Genomic DNA, 23,248 nt, shown 5'->3' on the forward strand with positions numbered 1-23,248 from the left:
ATAGGCTACTTGAACTGACTCCCAGTAGACCTGTAAAACATGACTTACAGCAGCTCCCTAGCCGTGATTCTAAATATTAAATAGACCTTTCAAATCTTCCTGCTGCAGGATCAATTTCCTCCTGCAATGAAATGGTTCATATCAAGATCCAACATCTCTACCTGACCTACTATGAGCGGGCAGCTGTGTTTCTGGCAATGGGGAAGTCCAAGTCAGCCCTGTCGGACCTGACCAGAGCTATCCGACTCAAACCAGATGACCTCATTGTGAGTGGACATGGACAATTGTCAACAATAACATAATCTCTGTTTCATGACAAGCCACGGTTATGGACAACAATGTTGTGGTATTGTTATTAACGCTCTTTCTCCATCTATCTCTGCCTTTTTACCTGTATCTATCTTTCTCTTTCTGTCTGTCACTGACTTACTTTACTACTACTACTACTACTACTGCCACTACTACTACTACTACTGCCACTACTATTACTACTACTGCCACTACTATTACTACTACTACTACTGCCACTACTACTACTACTACTACTACTGCCACTACTATTACTACTACTACCACTACTACTGCCACTACTATTACTACTACTACCACTACTACTGCTACTACTACTGCCACTACTACTACTACTACTACTACTGCCACTACTACTACTACTACTACTGCCACTACTACTACTACTACTACTACTACTGCCACTACTACTACTACTACTACTGCCACTACTACTACTACTGCTACTGCCACTACTACTACTACTACTACTACTGCCACTACTACTACTACTGCTACTGCCACTACTACTACCCCTACTACTACTACTACTACTACTGCCACTACTACTACTACTACTACTACTGCCACTACTACTACTACTGCTACTGCCACTACTACTACTACTACTACTACTACTGCTACTGCCACTACTACTACTACTACTACTACTGCCACTACTACTACTACTACTACTACTACTACTACTACTACTACTGCTACTGCCACTACTACTACTACTACTACTACTGCCACTACTACTACTACTACTACTACTGCCACAACTACTACTACTACTACTACTACTGCCACTACTACTACTACTACTACTGCCACTACTACTACTACTACTGCCACTACTACTACTACTGCCACTACTATTACTACTACTGCCACTACTACTACTACTGCCACTACTACTACTACTGCCACTACTATTACTACTACTGCCACTACTACTACTACTACTACTACTGCCACTACTATTACTGCTACTGCCACTACTACTACTACTATTACTACTACTGCCACTACTACTACTACTACTACTGCCACTACTACTACTACTGCCACTACTATTACTACTACTGCCACTACTACTACTACTGCCACTACTATTACTACTACTGCCACTACTACTACTACTACTGCCACTACTATTACTACTACTGCTACTGCCACTACTACTACTACTACTACTACTGCCACTACTATTACTACTACTGCTACTGCCACTACTACTACTACTACTGCCACTACTATTACTACTACTGCCACTACTACTACTACCACTACTACTACTACTACTGCCACTACCACTACTGTCACTACTACTACTACTGCCACTACTACTACTACTGCCACTACTACTACTACTGCCACTACTACCACTACTGCCACTACTACTGCTACTGCCACTACTACTGCTACTGCCACTACTATTACTACGACTACCACCACTGCCACTACCATTATTACTACTACTACTACTACTACTACTACTGCCACTACCACTACTACTACTACTACTACTACTACTACTACTACTACTACTGCCACTACCACTACTACTACTACTGCCACTACTACTACTACTACTACTACTACTACTACTACTACTACTACTGCCACTACCACTACTGCCGCTACTACTACTACTGCCACTACTACTACTACTGCCACTACTATTACTACTACTGCCACTACTACTACCACTGCCACTACTACCACCACCACCACTACTACCACCACTACTACTACCACTACTACTACTACTACTACAACTACCACTACCAACACTACTACTACTACCACCACTACCCCTACTACTACTACCACTACTACCCCTACTACTACTACCACTACTACTGCCTCTACCACCACTACTACTACTACTACTACCACCACTACCCCTACTACTACTACCACCACTACTACCACTACTACTGCCTCTACCACCACTACTACCACTACTACTGCCTCTACTACCACCACTACCACTACCACCTCTCTTTTTCTCTCTATTTCTCCCCCTCTCCATGTTTTCAGGCCAGACTGCAGATGGGGAATATCTTCCTAAAGATGGGCAACACCCAGATGGCCCGGGAGAACTTTCAGGCTGTGGTAAGTCTTGATACATAGAAATATAACTACTAGAATGCTACTACTAGAATAATATATTTTTTCTATGTCTAGATGCACCTTATCCTTCTGTCAATCAAAATCTCACCGCTGTATATTTTTTCCAATGCTCATACCATCACATCCTCTTGCTGTCTCATATTGCCGTTCATTTATTTTCTCATTCATTATCCTTTTGTAGTTGCAGTTATGTGATGTGGGCAAAGTAAAGGAAATCTGAAGGGTTATATGAAACTTGATATGAGTTGTGTGCTATTATGTATTTATTTATATTTGCTTCAGAAACTTGACCTTTTTTTTATTTTTCTCCTCCTCAGCTGCAGCGCTCCCCTGACCAGGATGAGGCGCGGCACCAGCTGATGAGGGCCAACGAGCTGGAGGAGCTGCAGGAAAAGGCCCACGCGACCCACCACAGAAGAGACTACAGGACCACCATCAATGTGTTGGATCGGGTTTTAGTGGTAGGGGTTAGCTCCGCCACAGTGCCTAGTCGTTGGGCCTGGTGGTGGAGGTACAGGTTAGCGCTGACCTAGGCATTGGGCCTGGTCATGGAGGTAGGGGTTAGCTCCGCCACAGTGCCTAGTCGTTGGGCCTGGTGGTGGAGGTACAGATTAGCGCTGACCTAGGCATTGGGCCTGGTTATGGAGGTAGGGGTTAGCTCCGCCACAGTGCCTAGTTGTTGGGCCTGGTGGTGGAGGTACAGATTAGCGCTGACCTAGGCATTGGGCCTGGTCATGGAGGTAGGGGTTAGCTCCGCCACAGTGCCTAGTTGTTGGGCCTGGTGGTGGAGGTACAGGTTAGACACAGGGCCTCGTCGAAGGATGGAAAGTAAGGTCTATTTTCCTAAACAATACCTTCATCATCAAACAGTGCTGTATTATACTTCAACAGTCTTTGTATCAAATTATAAAAAGGTCAAATTCACACCACTGACCCTACCTTCCTTTTTCCAAAAGCTGTCCCCCTGGGACCCTGAGTCTCTGGAGCTCCGGGCTGAATGCTACATCCACCTGGGAAACACCAGGAAGGCCATCCAGGACCTGACTCCCACCGCCTGGCTGAGGAATGACAACCGTGCTGCCTTCCTCAAGCTCAGTACCCTGCACTATAGCCTGGGGGAGAACAAGGAGTCAATAGGGTACGCTCACTAGGAATTAGTAATAGGGAAGAGTGATTAAACAAACAACCACCCACATTTATCAAGAAAATACATATAAATGAAGAGGTTTTGGGACACTTGAAGTTTGACAGTTGGTAAAGAATGCACACTGTGTCTTTTGAAAACGGTGCATTTGTGCATTAGACTTTTTCCACATTTTGTTACGTTACAGCCTTATTCTAAAATGTATTAAATTGTTTTTTCCCCCTTATCAATTTGGGGCGGCAGGTAGCTTAGTGGTTAGAGCGTTGGACTAGTTAACCGAAAGGTTGCTGGATCGAATCCCCGAGCTGACAAGATAAAAATCTGTCGTTCTGCTCCTGAACAAGGCAGTTAACTCACTGTTCGGCCAGTAGGCCGTCATTGTAAATAAGAATTTGTTCTTAACTGACTTACCCAGTTAGATAAAGGTTAAATTTAAAACATTTAAATCAATCTACACACAATACCCCATAATGACAAAGGAAAAACAGGTTTTTAGAAATGTTTGCAAATGTTTGTTTTTTTTTTACTGAAATTTGACATTTACCCTTAATCAATCAATCAAATGTATTTATAAAGCCTTCTTACATCAGCTGATATCTCAAAGTGCTGTACAGAAACCCAGCCTAAAAACCCAAACAGCAAGCAATGCAGGTGTAGAAGTACGGTGGCTAGGAAAAACTCCCTAAAAAGGCCAGAACCTAGGAAGAAACCTAGAGAGGAACCAGGCTATGAGGGGTGGCCAGTCCTCTTCTGGTTGTGCCGGGTGGAGATTATAACAGAACATGGCCAAGATGTTGAAACATTCATTGATTACCAGCAGGGATAAATAATAATAATCAGGTCATATTCCAAAACAAAATTAGCCGTTTCCAGCTACAATAGTCATTTACAACATTAACAATGTCGACACTGTATTTCTGATCAATTTTATGTTATTTCAATGGACAAAAAATGTGCTTTTCTTTTAAAAAAAACAAGGACATTTCTAAGTGACCCCAAACTTTTAAACACATTGTGTAAATCTCTTTCCTCTCCTTCTGCAGTCACGTCCGGGAGTGTCTGAAGCTGAACCAGGATGACAAGAAGTGTTTGTCCCACTTCAAACAGGTGAAGAAGCTCATCAAGCAGCTGGACTCTGCCGAGGAGCACATCAAGGAGGAGAGGTCCGTACTACTGCATCTAGTGTGAACATTTCAGTTGTCTTTTGGTTGCCTGAAGAGTATGATCACTTGCCCGAAAATGTTGTGTCAAGTTGTTTAGATGTCCTTTGGGTGGTGGACCATTCTTGATACACACGGGAAACTGCTGAGCGTGAAAAACCCAGTAGCCTTGCAGTTCTTGACAAACTCTAACCGGTACACTGGTCTTTTGTCTTGCCCATTTACCCTCTGAATGGCACACATACACAATCCATGTCTCAATTGTCTCAAGGCTTAGAAATCTTTCTTTAAACCTGTCTCCTCCCCTTCATCTACACTGATTGAAGTGGATTTAACAAGTGACATCAATAAGGGATCATAGCACTCTCCTGGTCATTCTGTCATGGAAAGTTCTTAATGTTTTGGACATTCAATGTACAACACGCTCTATGCCTTTCACCTACACATAGGGGAGGAATAGGAACGATCAAAACTGGAGTTCTTTTTATCTGAGGAAACTCTTCCCCGACTGCCATAAATGCCATACATTGTTTGTCTTTCACTTGAAGAATGGGGAAGAACCAGAAAGATCAGTTTAACAATGTTTATGTCTCTGTTTCCAGTATGACGAAAGTTAGAGGTAGTTTCACAAGCCAATGCTAGATACCCATAGACTTCCAGTAATTGTGCTAATGCTAGTTACCATTGGCTCGCAAAAATATGTCCCAACTCCCTTCATACTGGACACAGAGACATAAAAATGGTGCCTATCAGTTCATCTGTCTCTGGGTAAGTAGATAAAGGGCCTTATTGCCAAAATCCCGAAGTATCCCTTTAAGGCTAATGGAATTCTTTGCAGTTTGGTTGTTTTCACTAGTACAAATTGTATTTGTTATTTTTTACACCTACGCAACGGGGCATCGTCAGAGCTCAAATTCCTGCTCAGTTCACTTGCCCCAGGCGATAGGGCCACCCTAAATGTGGACTTGTGTGTCAGTCCCTATGTGAGTTTTATATTTCAGTCCTTTTTTGTTCCTTTGACAGTTTTATATTTTAGGTTTCTTCTCAGGTTTCTTTGACAGTTTTATCACTAAACTTATTCTATTTGTATCCACTTTGATTGATTTTAGTTATGACTATTGTTTAATTCTTCTTGCCCTAAAATGAAAATGTATTATTGAATATTTTGTCCTCAGGTATCAAATGGCCATATCCAACTATGAGTCAGTGATGAAGACAGAACCTAATGTCCCCTACTACACCAATAAGGCAAAAGAGAGGATCTGCTTCTGCCTGGTCAAGGTGGGTCCCATCACATAGAAACAGATGAATTGTGCCGTTGCCATAGCCTCAGCCATAGTCATTTGATAGAAATAGCTTGGCCTGTTCTAAATTCAGAAATTAATTGGTAGTGTGATCAAATTCTCAGAACTACTTTCACAGCTACTGATTTCGAAAACGTTTTAAAAAGTATATTACTTAATGATTAAGTAATTACAAATGGACTGGGAACCACTAATAATTAAGCAATAAGACCCGAGATGGTGTGGTATATAGTATGGCCAATATACCACGGCTAAGGGCTGTTCTTATGCACGACACAACACGGAGTCCTTAGCCGTCACAAACCCCCGAGGTGCAACATTATTGCTATTATAAACTGGTTATCAACATAATTAGAGCAGTAAAAATACATGTCTGATATACCACGGCTGTCAGCCAATCAGCATTCAGGGCTCGAACCACCCAGTTACAATGCTTTATATATGTACGTTGCTCCATTATTCTCCACCAGGAAAAGATGGCTGCTAAGGCAATAGACATCTGCTCTGAAGCCCACCAGAGAGATCCACGCAACATCAACATCCTTCGAGACAGAGCTGAGGCCTTCATCCTCAACCGGGACTACGGTGAAGGTACTTTCACCATGCTGTCACTGTAGCATAGGGAACGATGACATGGAATGAAAGCAATTTGTCGCATTGTTTTTAACTCCCTCAAGTACTCTGGCTTTATTTACTTGTGGGATTGTTGTAGCTCAGGGACTCCCACACCTGCCATGTAAACCCTGTGTTTATAGCCAGGAGCCTGAACTGACACTTGCACTTGACTTTTTTTCCACCCTGACTAGCTCGGACTTTACTGATCGCTACTTACTAAACATGTACTTACTCTGACTGTGATACAGTATGTGGTTGTCTCTCCTGATGAATGGTGAGACAACCACATAGATTAATTGAACTGTAAGTTGCTCTGGATAAAAGCATCTGCTAAATGACTAAACATTTAAATGTAAGTCCTAATTACTGCACAGCCAAATTCTCTGCCTTTTTTTATTTACCCCTCCTTAGCGGTGGAAGACTACGAGGAAGCGATGGAGTTTGACAAGGAGAACAATGAGATCAGGGATGGTTTAAAGCGAGCCCAGGCACTGCTCAAGTTCACCCCAAAGAAAGACTATTATAAGATCCTAGGTGTCGAAAGGTATGTCCGACCTAGAGAATGGAACCGTGTTCAAATACTTCTTCAAAACATAATTCCTGTCTCTATGTGATCTGTCTATATGTGATCTGTCTATATGTGATCTGTCTCTATGTGATCTGTCTCTATGTGATCTGTCTCTATGTGATCTGTCTCTATGTGATCTGTCTCTATGTGATCTGTCTCTATGTGATCTGTCTATATGTGATCTGTCTCTATGTGATCTGTCTATATGTGATCTGTCTAAATGTGATCTGTCTCTATGTGATCTGTCTATATGTGATCTGTCTATATGTGATCTGTCTCTATGTGATCTGTCTCTATGTGATCTGTCTCTATGTGATCTGTCTCTGTGATCTGTCTCTGTGATCTGTCTATATGTGATCTGTCTCTATGTGATCTGTCTCTCTGTGATCTGTCTATATGTGATCTGTCTATGTGATCTGTCTATATGTGATCTGTCTATGTGATCTGTCTATGTGATCTGTCTCTATGTGATCTGTCTATATGTGATCTGTCTATATGTGATCTGTCTATATGTGATCTGTCTCTATGTGATCTGTCTCTATGTGATCTACAAGCGATTGGACAAGGGAAAAGTTCATTCTTTTGAAATTGTTTCTATGCTATGTAATTTCTATGCTATTCTTTTCACCAACCTCCTGTGATCACTTCAGGGAAATTGGAATGCATTTACTCCTTGTAATCAAACAAGCTTTGACCTTTATGTTATTTTTCTCCAGGAGTGCCAACAAAGAGGAAATAATCCATGCATACAGGCAGCAGGCCAGAAAGTGGCATCCTGACAAGTACAGAGTGGATTGGGAGAAGAGGAAGGCAGGGAAACGGTTCAATGACATCACCTCTGCAAAAAAGGTGCTCACCAACCCAGGTACTGTAATGTATATGCACCTGATAATGTTGATCAAGCCTAGTATGATTGTATTTAGGAAGCTGTGACCTATTTGGAGTATGAGGACATCCTGTCACAAGTTTTCAGCAATCAAAATGTGTTGAAAGCAGAGCCGGAAACAGGATAAACTTGTTGTTTATTCACATGTCTCTCCATTCCCCTGTAGAAATGCGTAAGAAGTTTGACTCTGAAGTTTGATCCCTGGACCCAGTGAGCCTGCAGGGTGGAGGAGGAGGTCAGGGTGGAGGAGGGGGTCAGGGTGGAGGAGGAGGTCAGGGTGGAGGAGGGGGTCAGAGTGGAGGAGGAGGTCAGGGTGGAGGAGGGGGTCAGGGTGGAGGAGGGGGTCAGGGTGGAGGAGGAGGTCAGGGTGGAGGAGGAGGTCAGAGTGGAGGAGGAGGTCAGGGTGGAGGAGGGGGTCAGGGTGGAGGAGGAGGTCAGGGTGGAGGAGGAGGTCAGAGTGGAGGAGGGGGTCAGAGTGGAGGAGGGGGTCAGAGTGGAGGAGGAGGTCAGGGTGGAGGAGGGGGTCAGGGTGGAGGAGGGGGTCAGGGTGGCCAGGGATGGCCCTTCCACTTTAACCTGTTTGAGTCCGGCGGCAACTACCACTTCAAGTTCCACCACTAGTACTACATAATACAATGCAAAATATATATATTCTGTCTCTTCACAGTAACCGTCATGCCGTAAGGTGTTCTTTTATCTGGGTTTTAAAGTATTCTTTTATTGCTATCTTGAGTTACCTGGCTTGGCAGAGAGTTCCATGTAGTCATCATTGCTCTATGTGCGTTTCCCAGCCTCTCTTCAGGACCTGGGGACTGTGAAGAGGCCTCTGATTGCATGTCTTCTGTTGTACTGAGTGTCCGACCTGTGTACCAACTGCTTGAACAGACAAGTTTGGTACATTTTAACGCATCAACACCTCAACACAAAGACCAATAGTTGCGATACAGTCAATCTCTCCTCAACGTTGAGCCTGGAGAGACTGACATGCGTACCACTGACATTTGCCCTCTTGTGTACATTTAAGTGCAATACGTACCACTCTGTTCTGGACCAACTGGAATTTTTCACCCGAGTGGTCAAAGACACAAAGTCCTGTATAGGTGTGCTGTTCAGTCCTCCCATCTAGACCCAGGCTGTTCATGCTGTCATTACATTCCTCAAACTACCCATGTTGTTGTTCTTTAGTATGTTGATCTGCTACTTTTGCTTTGTGGTTGTGCCATTTTCTTCCGCCTCATTCTTTCTCGAAGGGCTTGTTTTGGTAGCAGCATAGCATGTTTTGGTTTTTGCTCTGCTAGAAGAGCCTGGGTGCTGGACTGTTTCTCCATTTATTTAATAACGCTAGGCCAAGCTCAAGTCGCATAAAAGCAGATTCAGAATGACACCCAAGCTATTCAAACAGATTACAATCAGAGATGCTTTCAGAATGTTTTATACGAGATGTTTGTTCTCTTCACCACACAAACAATATTAAGTGTCTGTTCTGTTTGTTATATTTCTATCTGCAAAGTTTTCAACGTTCTCCACTGAATATACCCTTGAATCTACTTAATTGACACAACAGGTGTTGTGAAATATTTAGTGACTTAATCCTTCCTGGTTGTGTATCCAATCACCATAGAGAATGATAGATGCCTCTAGTTGCCAAAAGGCAGTTTTAGCATTGGCAGTGCCATTTGAGGACTTAGACCATTTTAATGTAGTCAAATGGGTGGGACTTTCAACTTCGTTGGCTGAACCCTTCCGATGACCTGGTTGGAGTGGAATCAAATCAAAATCAAATCAAATGTTATTGGTCACATTCACATGTTATCAGATGTTAATGTGAGTGTAGGGAAATGCTTGTGCTTCTAGTTCCAACAGTGCAGTAATATCTAACAAGTTATCTAACAATTCCCCAACAACTACCTAATACACACAAATCCAACAAATAATCTAACAATTCCCCAACAACTACCTAATACACACAAATCCAACAAGTTATCTAACAATTCCCCAACAACTACCCAATACACACAAATCCAACAAGTGATCTAACAATTCCCCAACAACTACCTAATACACACAAATCCAACAAGTTATCTAACAATTCCCCAACAACTACCTAATACACACAAATCCAACAAGTTATCTAACAATTCCCCAACAACTACCTAATACACACAAATCCAACAAGTGATCTAACAATTCCCCAACAACTACCTAATACACACAAATCCAACACGTAATCTAACAATTCCCCAACAACTACCTAATACACACAAATCCAACACGTAATCTAACAATTCCCCAACAACTACCTAATACACACAAATCCAACACGTAATCTAACAATTCCCCAACAACTACCTAATACACACAAATCCAACACGTAATCTAACAATTCCCCAACAACTACCTAATACACACAAATCCAACAAGTTATCTAACAATTCCCCAACAACTACCTAATACACACAAATCCAACAAGTGATCTAACAATTCCCCAACAACTACCTAATACACACAAATCCAACAAGTTATCTAACAATTCCCCAACAACTACCTAATACACACAAATCCAACAAGTTATCTAACAATTCCCCAACAACTACCTAATACACACAAATCCAACAAGTGATCTAACAATTCCCCAACAACTACCTAATACACACAAATCTAAAGGGGTGAATGAGAATATGTACGTATATTTTACCTTTTATTTTACTAGGCAAGTCAGTTAAGAACAAATTCTTATTTTCAATGACGGCCTAGGAACAGTGGGTTAACTGCCTTGTTCAGGGGCAGAACGACAGATGTGTACCTTGTCAGCTCGGGGATTCGATCTTGCAACCTTTCGGTTACGAGTCCAACGCTCTAAACACTAGACTACGCTGCCGCCCCGACCCATATGGATGAGCGGCATAGGCAAGGTGCAGTAGTCCAATGCTCTAAACACTAGACTACGCTGCCGCCCCGACCCATATGGATGAGCGGCATAGGCAAGGTGCAGTAGTCCAACGCTCAAAACACTAGACTACGCTGCCGCCCCAACCCATATGGATGAGCGGCATAGGCAAGGTGCAGTAGTCCAACGCTCTAAACACTAGACTACGCTGCCGCCCCAACCCATATGGATGAGCGATGTCCGAGCGGCATAGGCAAGGTGCAGTAGATGGTATAAAACAGTATATACATGTGACATGAGTCATGTAAGATATGTAAACATTACGAAAGTGGCACTGTTTAAAGTGCCTAGTGATCCATCTATTAAAGTGTCATGTTCAACCGGGTCATCAGGAGGGATCAGCCAATCACGAAGGAAAAAAATGTAGTTTGCTCAATGGCTCAGCCCATGCTGTCAAAGACGCTATAATGGCACAGGTACAAAGACGAGACCTCTCTCTTTCTATGCCAATCACACGACCCCTTCCTAGTTGTGTACCCAATCAAAGGGGTGAGAGTGAAGCTTGTCTGTCTTCTTCCTGAAAGAGCCTGCGTTGTTGCGTTCTCCTTCTTTTTTCATTGATTTCAAAGCATGTCTTTTTTGTGGTCTTTTATTTTTCAATTTGCTTTCTTTTTAATAACCTCCATATGTTGTCCACTCGTCATGATGTTATTGAAAATGTATAAGAAAAATGGAGAGCCGCACCCTTGAGGGAGCTCGGATGCAATAATTTATTAACCAATGTTAATAACATAGGTTTCTTTCTATGTTCCAGCATTTCTAGGGAGTCTTTCCAAGCCACCGTGCTTCTACATCTGCATGGCTTGCTCTCTGGCTTAGGTTCGGTTTCTGTGTAAGCAGTTTATGACAACTACTGATGTAAAAAGGGTTTTATAAATATATTTGATTGGATTGTCAATATCAACTATAAGTTGAATTTGAATTCTAAGGATACAGTATAGCTGTAACTGAAAGCTTTGAACGTCACTGACTGCTAAATTACGTGATCATTTAACAAGGTTGTCGTCACATTAAAATGAACTGCCTGGAACGGTTATTTTATGGTTTCTATGGACAGTTTTTTTCATTGCCAAACAGAATGAAATGAAATTCTCGACTGTATTAAAAAATGGAAGTAAACCCTGTTCTCCTTATGTGAATGGTGTGGTTTCTTTATACTGTCATCATGATCTTATTTGGTCCATACGTCTACATTTTTAGGTGCAAAATTTGATGACACACTATTTCTAGCTCTTGTGTTAAAGTTGTCTTTATTGTTGTGCAAATATGAGAACAATCTTGCAGTAATCTGTGGTTGGTCTGTAGTTTTGTGACAGGTAGCCTAGCGGTTAAGAGTGTTGGACCAGTAACCAGAAGGTAGCTGGTTTGAATCCCCAAGCCGACAAGGTGAAAAATCTGTCGATGTGCCCTTGAGCAAGTCACTTAAACCTAATTGCTCCTGTAAGTTGCTCTGGATAAGGGTGTCTGCTAAATTACTTTTCCAGGGAGGCTAGCCCATAACACCTTGCAGCACAACAAAAATTCTAAACAATTCTGAATAGTCCGGCACAGTGGACGCATCATAGTACCATTTAAAACCTAGCAGTAAAACCCAGTAATGGTTCCAATAGTTTTTTTTCTCACCATTTTTGCATCTGGGATTTTAAACTACTTCATATAAGGTCTGTGTTTTGGTGTATGCTTACCCTGGCATGACATTTTAATAACCATCTAATTCTCTCTCGAACAAGGGGAGTTTTATCAGTATATTCGCCTTCAATTTTTTTAAATGCTAATTAGCAACAGAGAAGACCTCAGCAAGACTACAACTTCCTGCAGGAAGCTCCTGCACGTCATCTCTAACCGACACTGTAAGCTACCATTCACCAGCGCGATGAGAGCACTATCATCAGAAATCACGCAATAGGAATCCGACTGTGGGGCACCGCCTGACCCACTAGTTGCTCAGAAGGTTCAAATCAACGTTTCATATCGTGGTGTAGATGTACTGTATTGACAATGGCAAAATAACGCAAGATCACATTTCCAGCTTCGCCGACAACCAGAACTCACTTGCCTGCCATAGGAAGCAAAATGGTCATTCATAAATAATAAGTGAGCATGGCATTTGCAGCTCCTAAATTAATAACATTTCAAATGTAGCTTGCTCTGGCAACTCGTGGCATAGCTGGCTGGCTAGCTTGACTGACATTGCTAGCCCGCGGAAGCATTGCAGGTCGACATTGGTGCGTTCATTGCTAGGCTGCGGTTTCATTGCTAGCCCGTGGGTGTGTTGCTGGTCAACACGAGTGTGTTCCAGGTGGACATGATTGCTTCTTAATTTATGGGTGTATTACAACACTTGGATAGTTAACATAACAGATTTGCATAATTGTTTCAGATGATTTGATGATTTAATGGTCTCTACTTTAAAACAATTTTTACAAATCCCAAATCAATATTTCAAGGCTGACCAACTCTGTTCCTGGAGAGCTACTATCCTGTAAGTTTTAGCTCCAAACCCAGTAGTAACTAACGTGATGCAGTTAGTTAGGTGCGCTAGATAAGGGTTTGAACAAAAACCTACACTCCCATTCAAACCCAAAATCCTATACTTTGTAGTGGAAATTCTAACCAGAAAGGAAGCGACTGTAGATTCTTCAGACAACTTTTTATTAAAAATCTGGAGCAGTGAACAATCCACTCAACATTGCAGCGTACAAGAGTTGGGTCTCAGCTTTTATAACCTTTGTCTACGTGGCAGTTTAGCAGATGTGTGAGATCATGATGGGAACATAGCATACAAACAATTGATAACGGCAGTTGTGTTACTCCTTTCTACTGGTAGAATTGTTACTGCTGCTCAAGCTAGCCTCTGTTCTCTTCATATCTCCACACAGCTGTGCCCTTGAAAGACATGAAAAGAACAGGATGGACCAGAAACAGGTCACTCTCAGACAGCCCTTAGTCACATGGCCAAAGACAAAGTTACTCTCAAACAAGAGAGGAAAAACACTGGCTTCTTACATGAAAGAAGCAGACAGTGGAAATGTACAGGTTTAAGGCTTATACAGCGCATGTGCATAAGAGTTTGTCATTTTCCCCATCAAATTCCTCCCTTTTGAGACTAATTTCAAACTAATACAAAATGACAAGTAAGCATGTAAGTAATAATTCATAATGTAAGCCAATTATGTCATAATCTAAGCAAAACTTCAACCAAGCAAAATATAAAGCATTGTAGGCTCTCTTACACCAGTACATTATCTTTGTAAATGGCTTCCGTTGAGCCACTGAGTTTTTTTTCCTTCATGGTGCAAAACATTTAAGGGAATCATTTAAACAGTTATAAATCATTTAAACAGTTACACAGGAGTACACTCCTTGGCTGTACAAAGAGGACAATCATCACGTTGACCCTGTCCACACTGCCAGAGTTCAGCATAGACCTACTGCTTCTTCTAGAATTGGGGCGGCTATTGTTTGCTAGACACCCGTCCTGAGCCTGACTGTTGGCTCGAGCTGGAGCGGGTGTTACTTATGTCCACCGTGAGACTATGCTGGTGTTTTATACTTCAGTTGCATTGTGGCCACTTCTCCCGGGGCCCATACAACAGCAGCAATGAGAAGTCTGACCACGAAAGCAAAAAAACATGATGCGTAGTCTGGTCTTGGTCCTCCCATGGCCACTGGGGTCGCCTATGACGATCCATCAGCTGGTATATCTTTGTCTGGATTGTGGAGCACCATCCTGCAGTAGCTGGTGTGAACCCACGTAGACCTCTGCAACCTTCATCTCTGTCTGGGTTGTCAGGAGCACCTGGAATAGACCAGTCCGGCGCTGTTGGTGCAAAGTCTTACTGCAATCTTGTATTATGCCCCAGAAAGCATTTCTTAGCTGATTATGGCCCACTTCTCAAATGAAGTCTGATATGTATACTGATCCATATATAAAGACTGGATTAGATAGGTCTTAACAAGTGTCATTCTGGTTTCAGGACAAAGAAGATTGTACATTTTTCCTGATTAGAGGTTTTGAAAGCATTATTTACCAGGGAATGACCAGGAGAGGGTCGCCTCTGCTGGCCGAGGCAGCCACCAGAACTGGACTGTCAGAGAGTGCTGTGGAGGTGAGGGTCATTAATGTTCTGTTTTTTATTCTGTGAACATAAGAAAGGGTTATCTCTTTTTGCAATATCTCGCTGGGTTCTGGGCAAAACATTTAGCTTAGAAATACGTAGGAAACTTCCTATGGCCTTACTGATGATTCACCTTTTAGATAAGACATTCATTGAACGCATCCTAACCTTCTGCTTCCTTGGGTGGTATGGTTCGGCAGTGTCATGTCTCAAAGCATCCCATCACTCTACAAATCAAGAACCATACATAAATCCAGACAATTTTACTAAGACACACCCACAATACGACCAGTACCAACTGCTGCTGTCAGGTCGACGGTTCAAACCCCCACTGTAGAACAAACAGGGCACACAAGTCACTTATATCAACGAGCATCAGGTTCCTAAATACAGGAAGACTAAACTGTAACCCACCACCTACAGTATACCTCTTATCTATTTGTCTGTCTGTCCTTGTGAAGTATGTCCTGTGATATATATGTTGTATTTAAGTGAAGTGTTGAATGTTCTGTGATGTTGCATGTGTGCCATTATTCCCAAACAAACAGGTATGGGGGTGCGGGGGGGGGGGGGGGGGTGACACAGCATTTCTTGCCCAGAGGACCCCAAACCACTCAGCCCCTACTCTGGAAGGGGAAAGGAATTTATTGGGGGATCTGATCGCCATGTTCTGTACACTTTTCTTGTACACATTTTTTTATTTACTTTGGTAACACTCGACCTCAAGCATACAGATGTAGGAACTTACTTTGATCCCCCTGTTTCAGGACAACTTTTCTGCAATGCGGGACATTTTTAACTTGTAGTATATTTGAGGTTTAATAAGGCTTCTGAAATTTCAGATTTGATTTTCCCTTAAGAAAAATATATCAACCCCTGACAATGTATTATAATCCACATAACAATTCACATTTCCTGTTACTGCAGGATTATTTTCCTGCTGTAGCAAACTGACTCAAAGTAAGATCTGTAATAACCTTTAAACACACTCATACAGTACTGGGCCTTTTTTATTGTTACATCTAGGAAAACCTGCAGCTTCACAGTCAAAGATCAAGGGGTTTGACAAGGCTAGGGTGCAAGGAGTACAAGCCTTATTCAACCAGAAGTCTAGTATGTATCATTGTATTTGGAATGTACTGTATATCTGTGATTCAACAATTAAATAACAGTCCTGCACTGCTTTTAAGCAAGCTTAAAAAATGTAACCACTAATATTCACAGACAGAGTTCCTGGTACAAGGGCTGACATTTGATTTATTTCAATTAGCTCAAAACAGATAACTAGTAAAACAAATTGTATAGTGTATACCAAAAGTATAGTGTCTAGTTTAGATATATACAGTTTACAAAGCATTATGAACACCTGGGCCCAGATTCACAAACGTTTTTAAGCAAAAACAAACAATTTCTTTAGAAAAAAAATGAGTTCATAAGAACAGCAATTCCTCAACAATATCTTAAGATTCAATGATTTCCTTACAAACTTCTCCAATGTCTTCTTACGAATCTTCTTAAGATGTTTGTTGCTTGGCAACCGATTTAGCTAGCTATCTAGCTAGCAATGGTAATCATGTTGGCATATTTCTTAGTGAGATTACTGTTCTTGGGTTTAAAATAATCAATACTGAAACTTTCAGATGGAGTTCGTGTGAATTAAACAGGTTCAACTGCTTTCATTATCTTTTTCTCTCACTGCCCTGAGTTTAAGAAAAGGGCTTAACCATCTTGGAATTAAGAACATTTCCAATGAAATTTGATTATGGAAAAATTAAGTTCTCTTAACTTTTTGCTTAAGGAGAAACATAATAAATAGCACAAGAAAATGTCCAAGAACCTTTTTGAGGAATAGCAGCTTTACTTAACTTTCTTCTTAAGTCTAAAGTTGAGGAAAAAATGTCAGTTAAGAAGAAATGTCTTCTTAAGAAGGTTTTGTGAACCTGGGCCCTGCCACACTGCTACATTTAATCCATTTAAATCCTTTGGAGTCCCAGGAAAAGCCAGACTACAAAGCCTGTTGGACACTTATTTTGACTTATTTTATTTAGCCTACTAACAGCCTATTGGAGGAGAGATGCATGCTTCCTCTTACTTCAAGGCAACTGGGAACTCTGAAAAAAACAAGCTCCGGCTGGGAAAAAAACTCAGAATTCCAAGACAGGAACTCGGACCTCTATCTTGAGCTCCGACATGAAGATCACGGATGTCATGATTCAACCTTGTACCCCCCCACCAGCTATCTTGAAAGCTCCATATATCCAGAGAATTCCAGAATTTGATGACAAAATCTTCCCACAAGAAAGACCGCCGTGCCACCTTCCTGTTCAAGAGAGCACAGCACAACAAGGTGAGTCCAAACATGTATTGTATGCGGCTGCATAAATTATGTAATATGCCAGGGAGATAGTATTACTTTCTTAGCTACAGTATACATAAGTGAATGTTGTGAAGTAAGCTGTTAGTAGCCCATGTGCCTCAACCTAATCATTTGGTCCCTTTCCCCCTTATAACTTAGCCTATTGTTCTGACTTAATAGACTAATAGTGAAAACATAAAAACTATGAAATAACACATGGAATCATATAGTAACTTTAAAAAAGTGTTAAACAAATCTAAACATAATTTATGTTTGAGATTCTTCAAAGTAGCCTTGACGACAGCTTTGCACACTCTTGGCATTCTCACAAACAGCTCCGTGAGGTAGTCACCTGGAATGCATTTCAATTCACAGTTGTGCCTTCTTAAAAGTTAATTTGTGGAATTTCTTTCCTTAATGCGTTCGAGGCAATCAGTTGTGTTGTGACAAGGTAGGGCTGGTATACAGAATATAGCCCTATTTGGTAAAAGACCAAGTCCATATTATGGCAAGAACAGCTCAAATAAGCAAAGAGAAACAACAGTCCATCATTACTTTAAGACATGAAGGTCAGTCAACCCAGAACATTTCAAGAACTTTGAAAGTGTCTTCAAGTGTAGTCACAAAAACCATCAAACGCTGTGATGAAACTGTCTCTCATGAGGACTGCCACAGGAAAGGAAGACCCAGATTTGCCTCTTCTGCAGAGGATAAGTTCATTTGAATTACCATTACTCAGAAATTGCAGCCCAAATACATCCTTCACAGAGTTCAAGTAACATACATCTCAACATGAATCAGGCCTTCATGGTCGAATTGCTGCAAAGAAACCACTACTAAAGTGGTTGAGTCCAAATGTGAGATTTTTGGTTCCAACCGCCGTGTCAAATAGGGTCCACAAATACGGGGACTTTACAATAGCTCTGAGGTCAGGTCTAGGGTTGAATGGCGGAAACCCAGTTACTGAGATTTACCAGGATTTACCTCTCAAAATCCCTCCCTTTTCCCGGGATAAATAACTTACGAGAAACCGGCAAATGATAGTAAATTATTTATATGAACAGCATGGCATGAAATGGAACTGTGAAATGATATGCCATGTCTAAATCTGGCTTCTCCACGGTATCTGCATGATGAATCATCAACGAACTGTGAAATTATATGCCATGTCTAAATCTGGCTTCTCCACGGTATCTGCATGATGAATCATCAACGAACTGTGAAATGATATGCCATGTCTAAATCTGGCTTCTCCACGGTATTTACATGATGAATCATCAACGAACTGTGAAATGATATGCCATGTCTAAATCTGTCTTCTCCACGGTATCTGCATGATGAATCATCAACGAACTGTGAAATGATATGCCATGTCTAAATCTGTCTTCTCCACGGTATCTGCATGATGAATCATCAACGAACTGTGAAATGATATGCCATGTCTAAATCTGTCTTCTCCACGGTATCTGCATGATGAATCATCAACGAACTGTGAAATGATATGCCATGTCTAAATCTGTCTTCTCCACGGTATCTGCATGATGAATCATCAACGAACTGTGAAATTATATGCCATGTCTAAATCTGTCTTCTCCACGGTATCTGCATGATGAATCATCAACAAACTGTGAAATGATATGCAATGTCTAAATATGTCTTCTCCACGGTATCTGCATGATGAATCATCAACGCTCAGGGTGAGGACAGACCATCTCAGTATGGAGCGCAGTTCACAATGCATGTAGACCTATCATCTCATCATGGTCACTTTTTTTCTTGTGACAGACAGGTAGGCCTACATTTGCTGAAGCATAGCCTATGCTACGGTAACAGGGGTGGAGGAGAAAAGAGATACTAGGTGGTTTGGTGCCCCCTTCTGGCTTAATACCTACACAATAGCCAGCAGGGTTTAACCTTTAACTCCAGTGAGTGGCTAAATCAGTGTTTCTTGGAAGTTTTAAACAAATCTATTTTGAAACAAAAGTATACACCTCACACACGTGGTTAATGGGCTTAAAAAGAAGACAGCTGTAGCACATCAAATATAGAGTTCAAATTCTGAGTTTGCATCCCAATATTATACTTTATGTACATCACAGCGTATTTCATAACTAGCGAGGACAATGAATGGATAATCTCATCAACGCTAAGGGTGGGGACAGATAGCACATTTCATACCGAGCGAGCACAATGAATGGATAATCTCATCAACTGGTAACTTTTTGTTGTTGTCACAAGTAAATTTGCTGCAGCATGGCCTATTCTACAGTAAAAGGGAATACTATGTTTGAAAGCACATCTAATTTACACATCTCCATCTGGCTTTCAGGGGTCACCTTATTTTTTTTATGTAAAGATTATTTATTTTTTAATTGCAGCTGCAGAGTTTAAAAAGTGCCTCTCACTCAAATGTTGTTGCTTTAAATCAAGTGTGCATGTGACCACTCTGTCTTTCTCCCTCCCCATCAATTCCATCCAAAATAGATCATCCTGTTCATAGATATACAATATTTAGTATCAGTCAAAAGTTTGGACACACCTAGTAATTTTTTTATTTTTATTGTACCTTTATTTAACTTGGGAAGTGTGTTAAGAACAAATTCGTATTTTGAATGAGGGCCTAGGAACAGTGGGTTAACTGCCTTGTTTTTACCTTGTCAGTTTAGGGATTCAATATTGCAACCTTTCGGGTTCTAGTTCAAAGCCCCGTCAAGGTTGTTATTTTATTTGTACTATTTTCGACATCTTAGAATAATAGTGAAGACATAAAAACTATTAAACAACACATATGGAATCATGTAGTAACTAAAAAAGTGTTAAACAAATCAAAATATATTTTACATTTTAGATTCTTCAAAGTAGCCGCCCTTTGCCTTAATGACAGCTTTGCGCACTCTTGGCATTCTCTCAACCAGCTTCACCTGGAATGCTTCTCTAACAGTCTTGAAGGAGTTCCCACATATGCTGAGCACTTGTTGGCTGTTTTTCCATCAATCTGCGGTCCAACTCATCCCAAACCATCTCAATTGCGTTGAGGTCAGGTGATTGTGGAGGCCAGGTCATCTGATGCAGCACTCCATCACCCTCCCTCTTGGTCAAATAGCCCTTACACAGCATGGAGGTGTGTTGGGTCATTGTCCTGTTGAAAAACAAATGATAGTCCCACTAAGCGCAAACCAGATGGGATGGCGTATCGCTGCAGAATGCTGTGGTAGCCATGTTGGTTAAGTGTGCCTTGAATTCTAAATAAATCACTGACAGTGTCACCAGCAAAGCACCATCACACCTCCTCCTCCATGCTTCACGGTGGGAACCACACACGCGGACATCATCCGTTCACCTACTCTGTGTCTCAGAAAGACATGGCGGTTGGAACCAAAAATCTCCAATTTGGACTCATCAGACCAAAGGGCAGATTTCCATTGGTTTAATGTCCATTGCTTGTGTTTCTTGGCCCAAGCAAGTCTCTTCTTCTTATTGGTGTCCTTCAGTAGTGGTTGCTTTGAGCAATTGGGCATGAAGAAAAAATGAAAGACATTCTCCAAATTAACTTTTAACAAGGCACACCTGTTAATTGAAATGCATTCCAGGTGACTACCTCATGAAGCTGGTGGAGAGAATGCCGTCATCAAGGCAAAGGTTGACTTTATTGAAGAATCTCTCTTTGGTTACTACATGATTCCATACGTGTTATTTCATAGTTTGGATGTCGTCACTATTATTCTACACTGTATAAATAGTCAAAATAAAGAAAAACCCTGAATGAGTAGGTGTGTTCCAACTTTTGACTGTTACTATAGATATATAGCTACAGTATATATGATGTCCTAGCTTACCTCTTTTAGGTAATACATTCAATGCAGTATTAGCCTGATATTTAGCAAATGAATGATGGGTTAATATGCATAAGCTTCAAACTTAGCCTCTGTCTTCACTGTTGCGCAATAGACGCCTGCTCTCCACTGGCTTCTCTCCTTAGCTCTTGTGGAGTCCCAGGAAAAGCTACACTAGAATAGCTTGGACTTTTTTATTCTTCCTGCATTTCTTATACTAATAGGACGAGGGAAGCAATCCTGCTCTTGTGTTAAATAGAGCAGCCAAAGAGCTGGCGGGGAGTTTGAAAGAAGAGACCACGCGATGGCGATAGGCTATAGCAGTTATTTAGTCCGACCCATAATGATTCATTCTCGTTGAATAGAAGTGAAAGCCGTCTATATCTAATTTAGTCCTATATTATTCAAGCATGTCATTACAATGATGAAGATTAGATGTGGAAGGCTACCCAAAACATTTGATCCAAGTTAAACAATTTAAATTGCAATGCTACCAATTACTAATTGAATGTATGTAAACTTCTGACCCACAGGGAATGTGGTGAAAGAAGTAAAAGCTGAAATAAATCATGAAATAAATCATTCTCTGTACTATTATTCTCACATTTCACATTCTTTAAATAAAGTGGTGACCCACACTGTCCTAAAACAGAGAATTTTTACTGTGATTAAATGTCAGGAATTGTGTCAGAAAAACTGAGTTTAAATGTATTTGGCTAAGGTGTATGTAAACTTCCGACTTCAATTGTAATTGTGGAGAGCAAGGAAGGAATGAAGGAGGTAATATACACGTCGCACAACATTAGGGGAAATATTATGAAAGGTATGCTAATAACATTAGGGGAAATATGATGAAAGGTATGCTAATAACATTAGGGGAAATATGATGAAAGGTATGCTAATAACATTAGGGGAAATATGATGAAAGGTATGCTAATAACATTAGGGGAAATATTATGAAAGGCATGCTAATAACATTAGGGGAAATATTATGAAAGGCATGCTAATAACATTAGGGGAAATATGATGAAAGGTATGCTAATAACATTAGGGGAAATATTATGAAAGGCATGCTAATAACATTAGGGGAAATATTATGAAAGGCATGCTAATAACATTAGGGGAAATATGATGAAAGGTATGCTAATAACATTAGGGGAAATATTATGAAAGGCATGCTAATAACATTAGGGGAAATATGATGAAAGGTATGCTAATAACATTAGGGGAAATATGATGAAAGGTATGCTAATAACATTAGGGGAAATATTATGAAAGGCATGCTAATAACATTAGGGGAAATATTATGAAAGGCATGCTAATAACATTAGGGGAAATATTATGAAAGGCATGCTAATAACATTAGGGGAAATATTATGAAAGGCATGCTAATAACATTAGGGGAAATATTATGAAAGGCATGCTAATAACATTAGGGGAAATATGATGAAAGGCATGCTAATAACATTAGGGGAAATATTATGAAAGGCATGCTAATAACATTAGGGGAAATATTATGAAAGGCATGCTAATAACATTAGGGGAAATATGATGAAAGGCATGCTAATAACATTAGGGGAAATATTATGAAAGGCATGCTAATAACATTAGGGGAAATATGATGAAAGGTAGACTAATAACATTAGGGGAAATATGATGAAAGGTATGCTAATAATATTAGGGGAAATATTATGAAAGGCATGCTAATAACATTAGGGGAAATATGATGAAAGGTAGACTAATGTATCAGCCTACTAATTATAAAATGTAAAATATGCCCTATTATATATGTTTTAAAATATAAATGGTAGGTTGTGTCCTGCACCAGCATCACATCTTCTCTCCCAGCTTCATAGTTTGAACGAGGTGCGTAATTCCAGTCCATAT

At 40.8% G+C, this 23,248-nt stretch overlaps 1 protein-coding gene across 4 annotated transcripts in view; it reads left to right on the top strand.

Moving 5' to 3' along the window:
• Positions 1 to 15,155, top strand: part of LOC110510233 (dnaJ homolog subfamily C member 3) — a 31,233-nt gene extending 16,078 nt beyond the window's left edge. For 2 of the 4 annotated variants that reach the window (XM_036967343.2, XM_036967346.2), the window contains exons 3-12: positions 109 to 266; positions 2,338 to 2,412; positions 2,748 to 2,891; positions 3,387 to 3,568; positions 4,618 to 4,737; positions 5,910 to 6,015; positions 6,509 to 6,629; positions 7,065 to 7,197; positions 7,938 to 8,086; positions 8,899 to 12,187. In XM_036967343.2, the coding sequence (XP_036823238.1) occupies positions 109 to 266; positions 2,338 to 2,412; positions 2,748 to 2,891; positions 3,387 to 3,568; positions 4,618 to 4,737; positions 5,910 to 6,015; positions 6,509 to 6,629; positions 7,065 to 7,197; positions 7,938 to 8,086; positions 8,899 to 8,960 (1,250 nt within the window). In that variant the 3' untranslated portion in view covers positions 8,961 to 12,187. Of the gene's footprint in view, positions 1 to 108; positions 267 to 2,337; positions 2,413 to 2,747; positions 2,892 to 3,386; positions 3,569 to 4,617; positions 4,738 to 5,909; positions 6,016 to 6,508; positions 6,630 to 7,064; positions 7,198 to 7,937; positions 8,087 to 8,273; positions 8,358 to 8,898; positions 12,188 to 15,031 lie in introns of those variants that run through there. The other 2 variants (XM_036967344.2, XM_090226484.1) reach the window with 2 other exon arrangements.
• Positions 15,156 to 23,248: the final 8,093 nt, after the last annotated feature.

Source organism: Oncorhynchus mykiss, chromosome 29 (genome assembly GCF_057628025.1).
Source record: "Oncorhynchus mykiss isolate SJ-2025 chromosome 29, ASM5762802v1, whole genome shotgun sequence".
Classification (NCBI taxonomy): domain Eukaryota; kingdom Metazoa; phylum Chordata; class Actinopteri; order Salmoniformes; family Salmonidae; genus Oncorhynchus; species Oncorhynchus mykiss.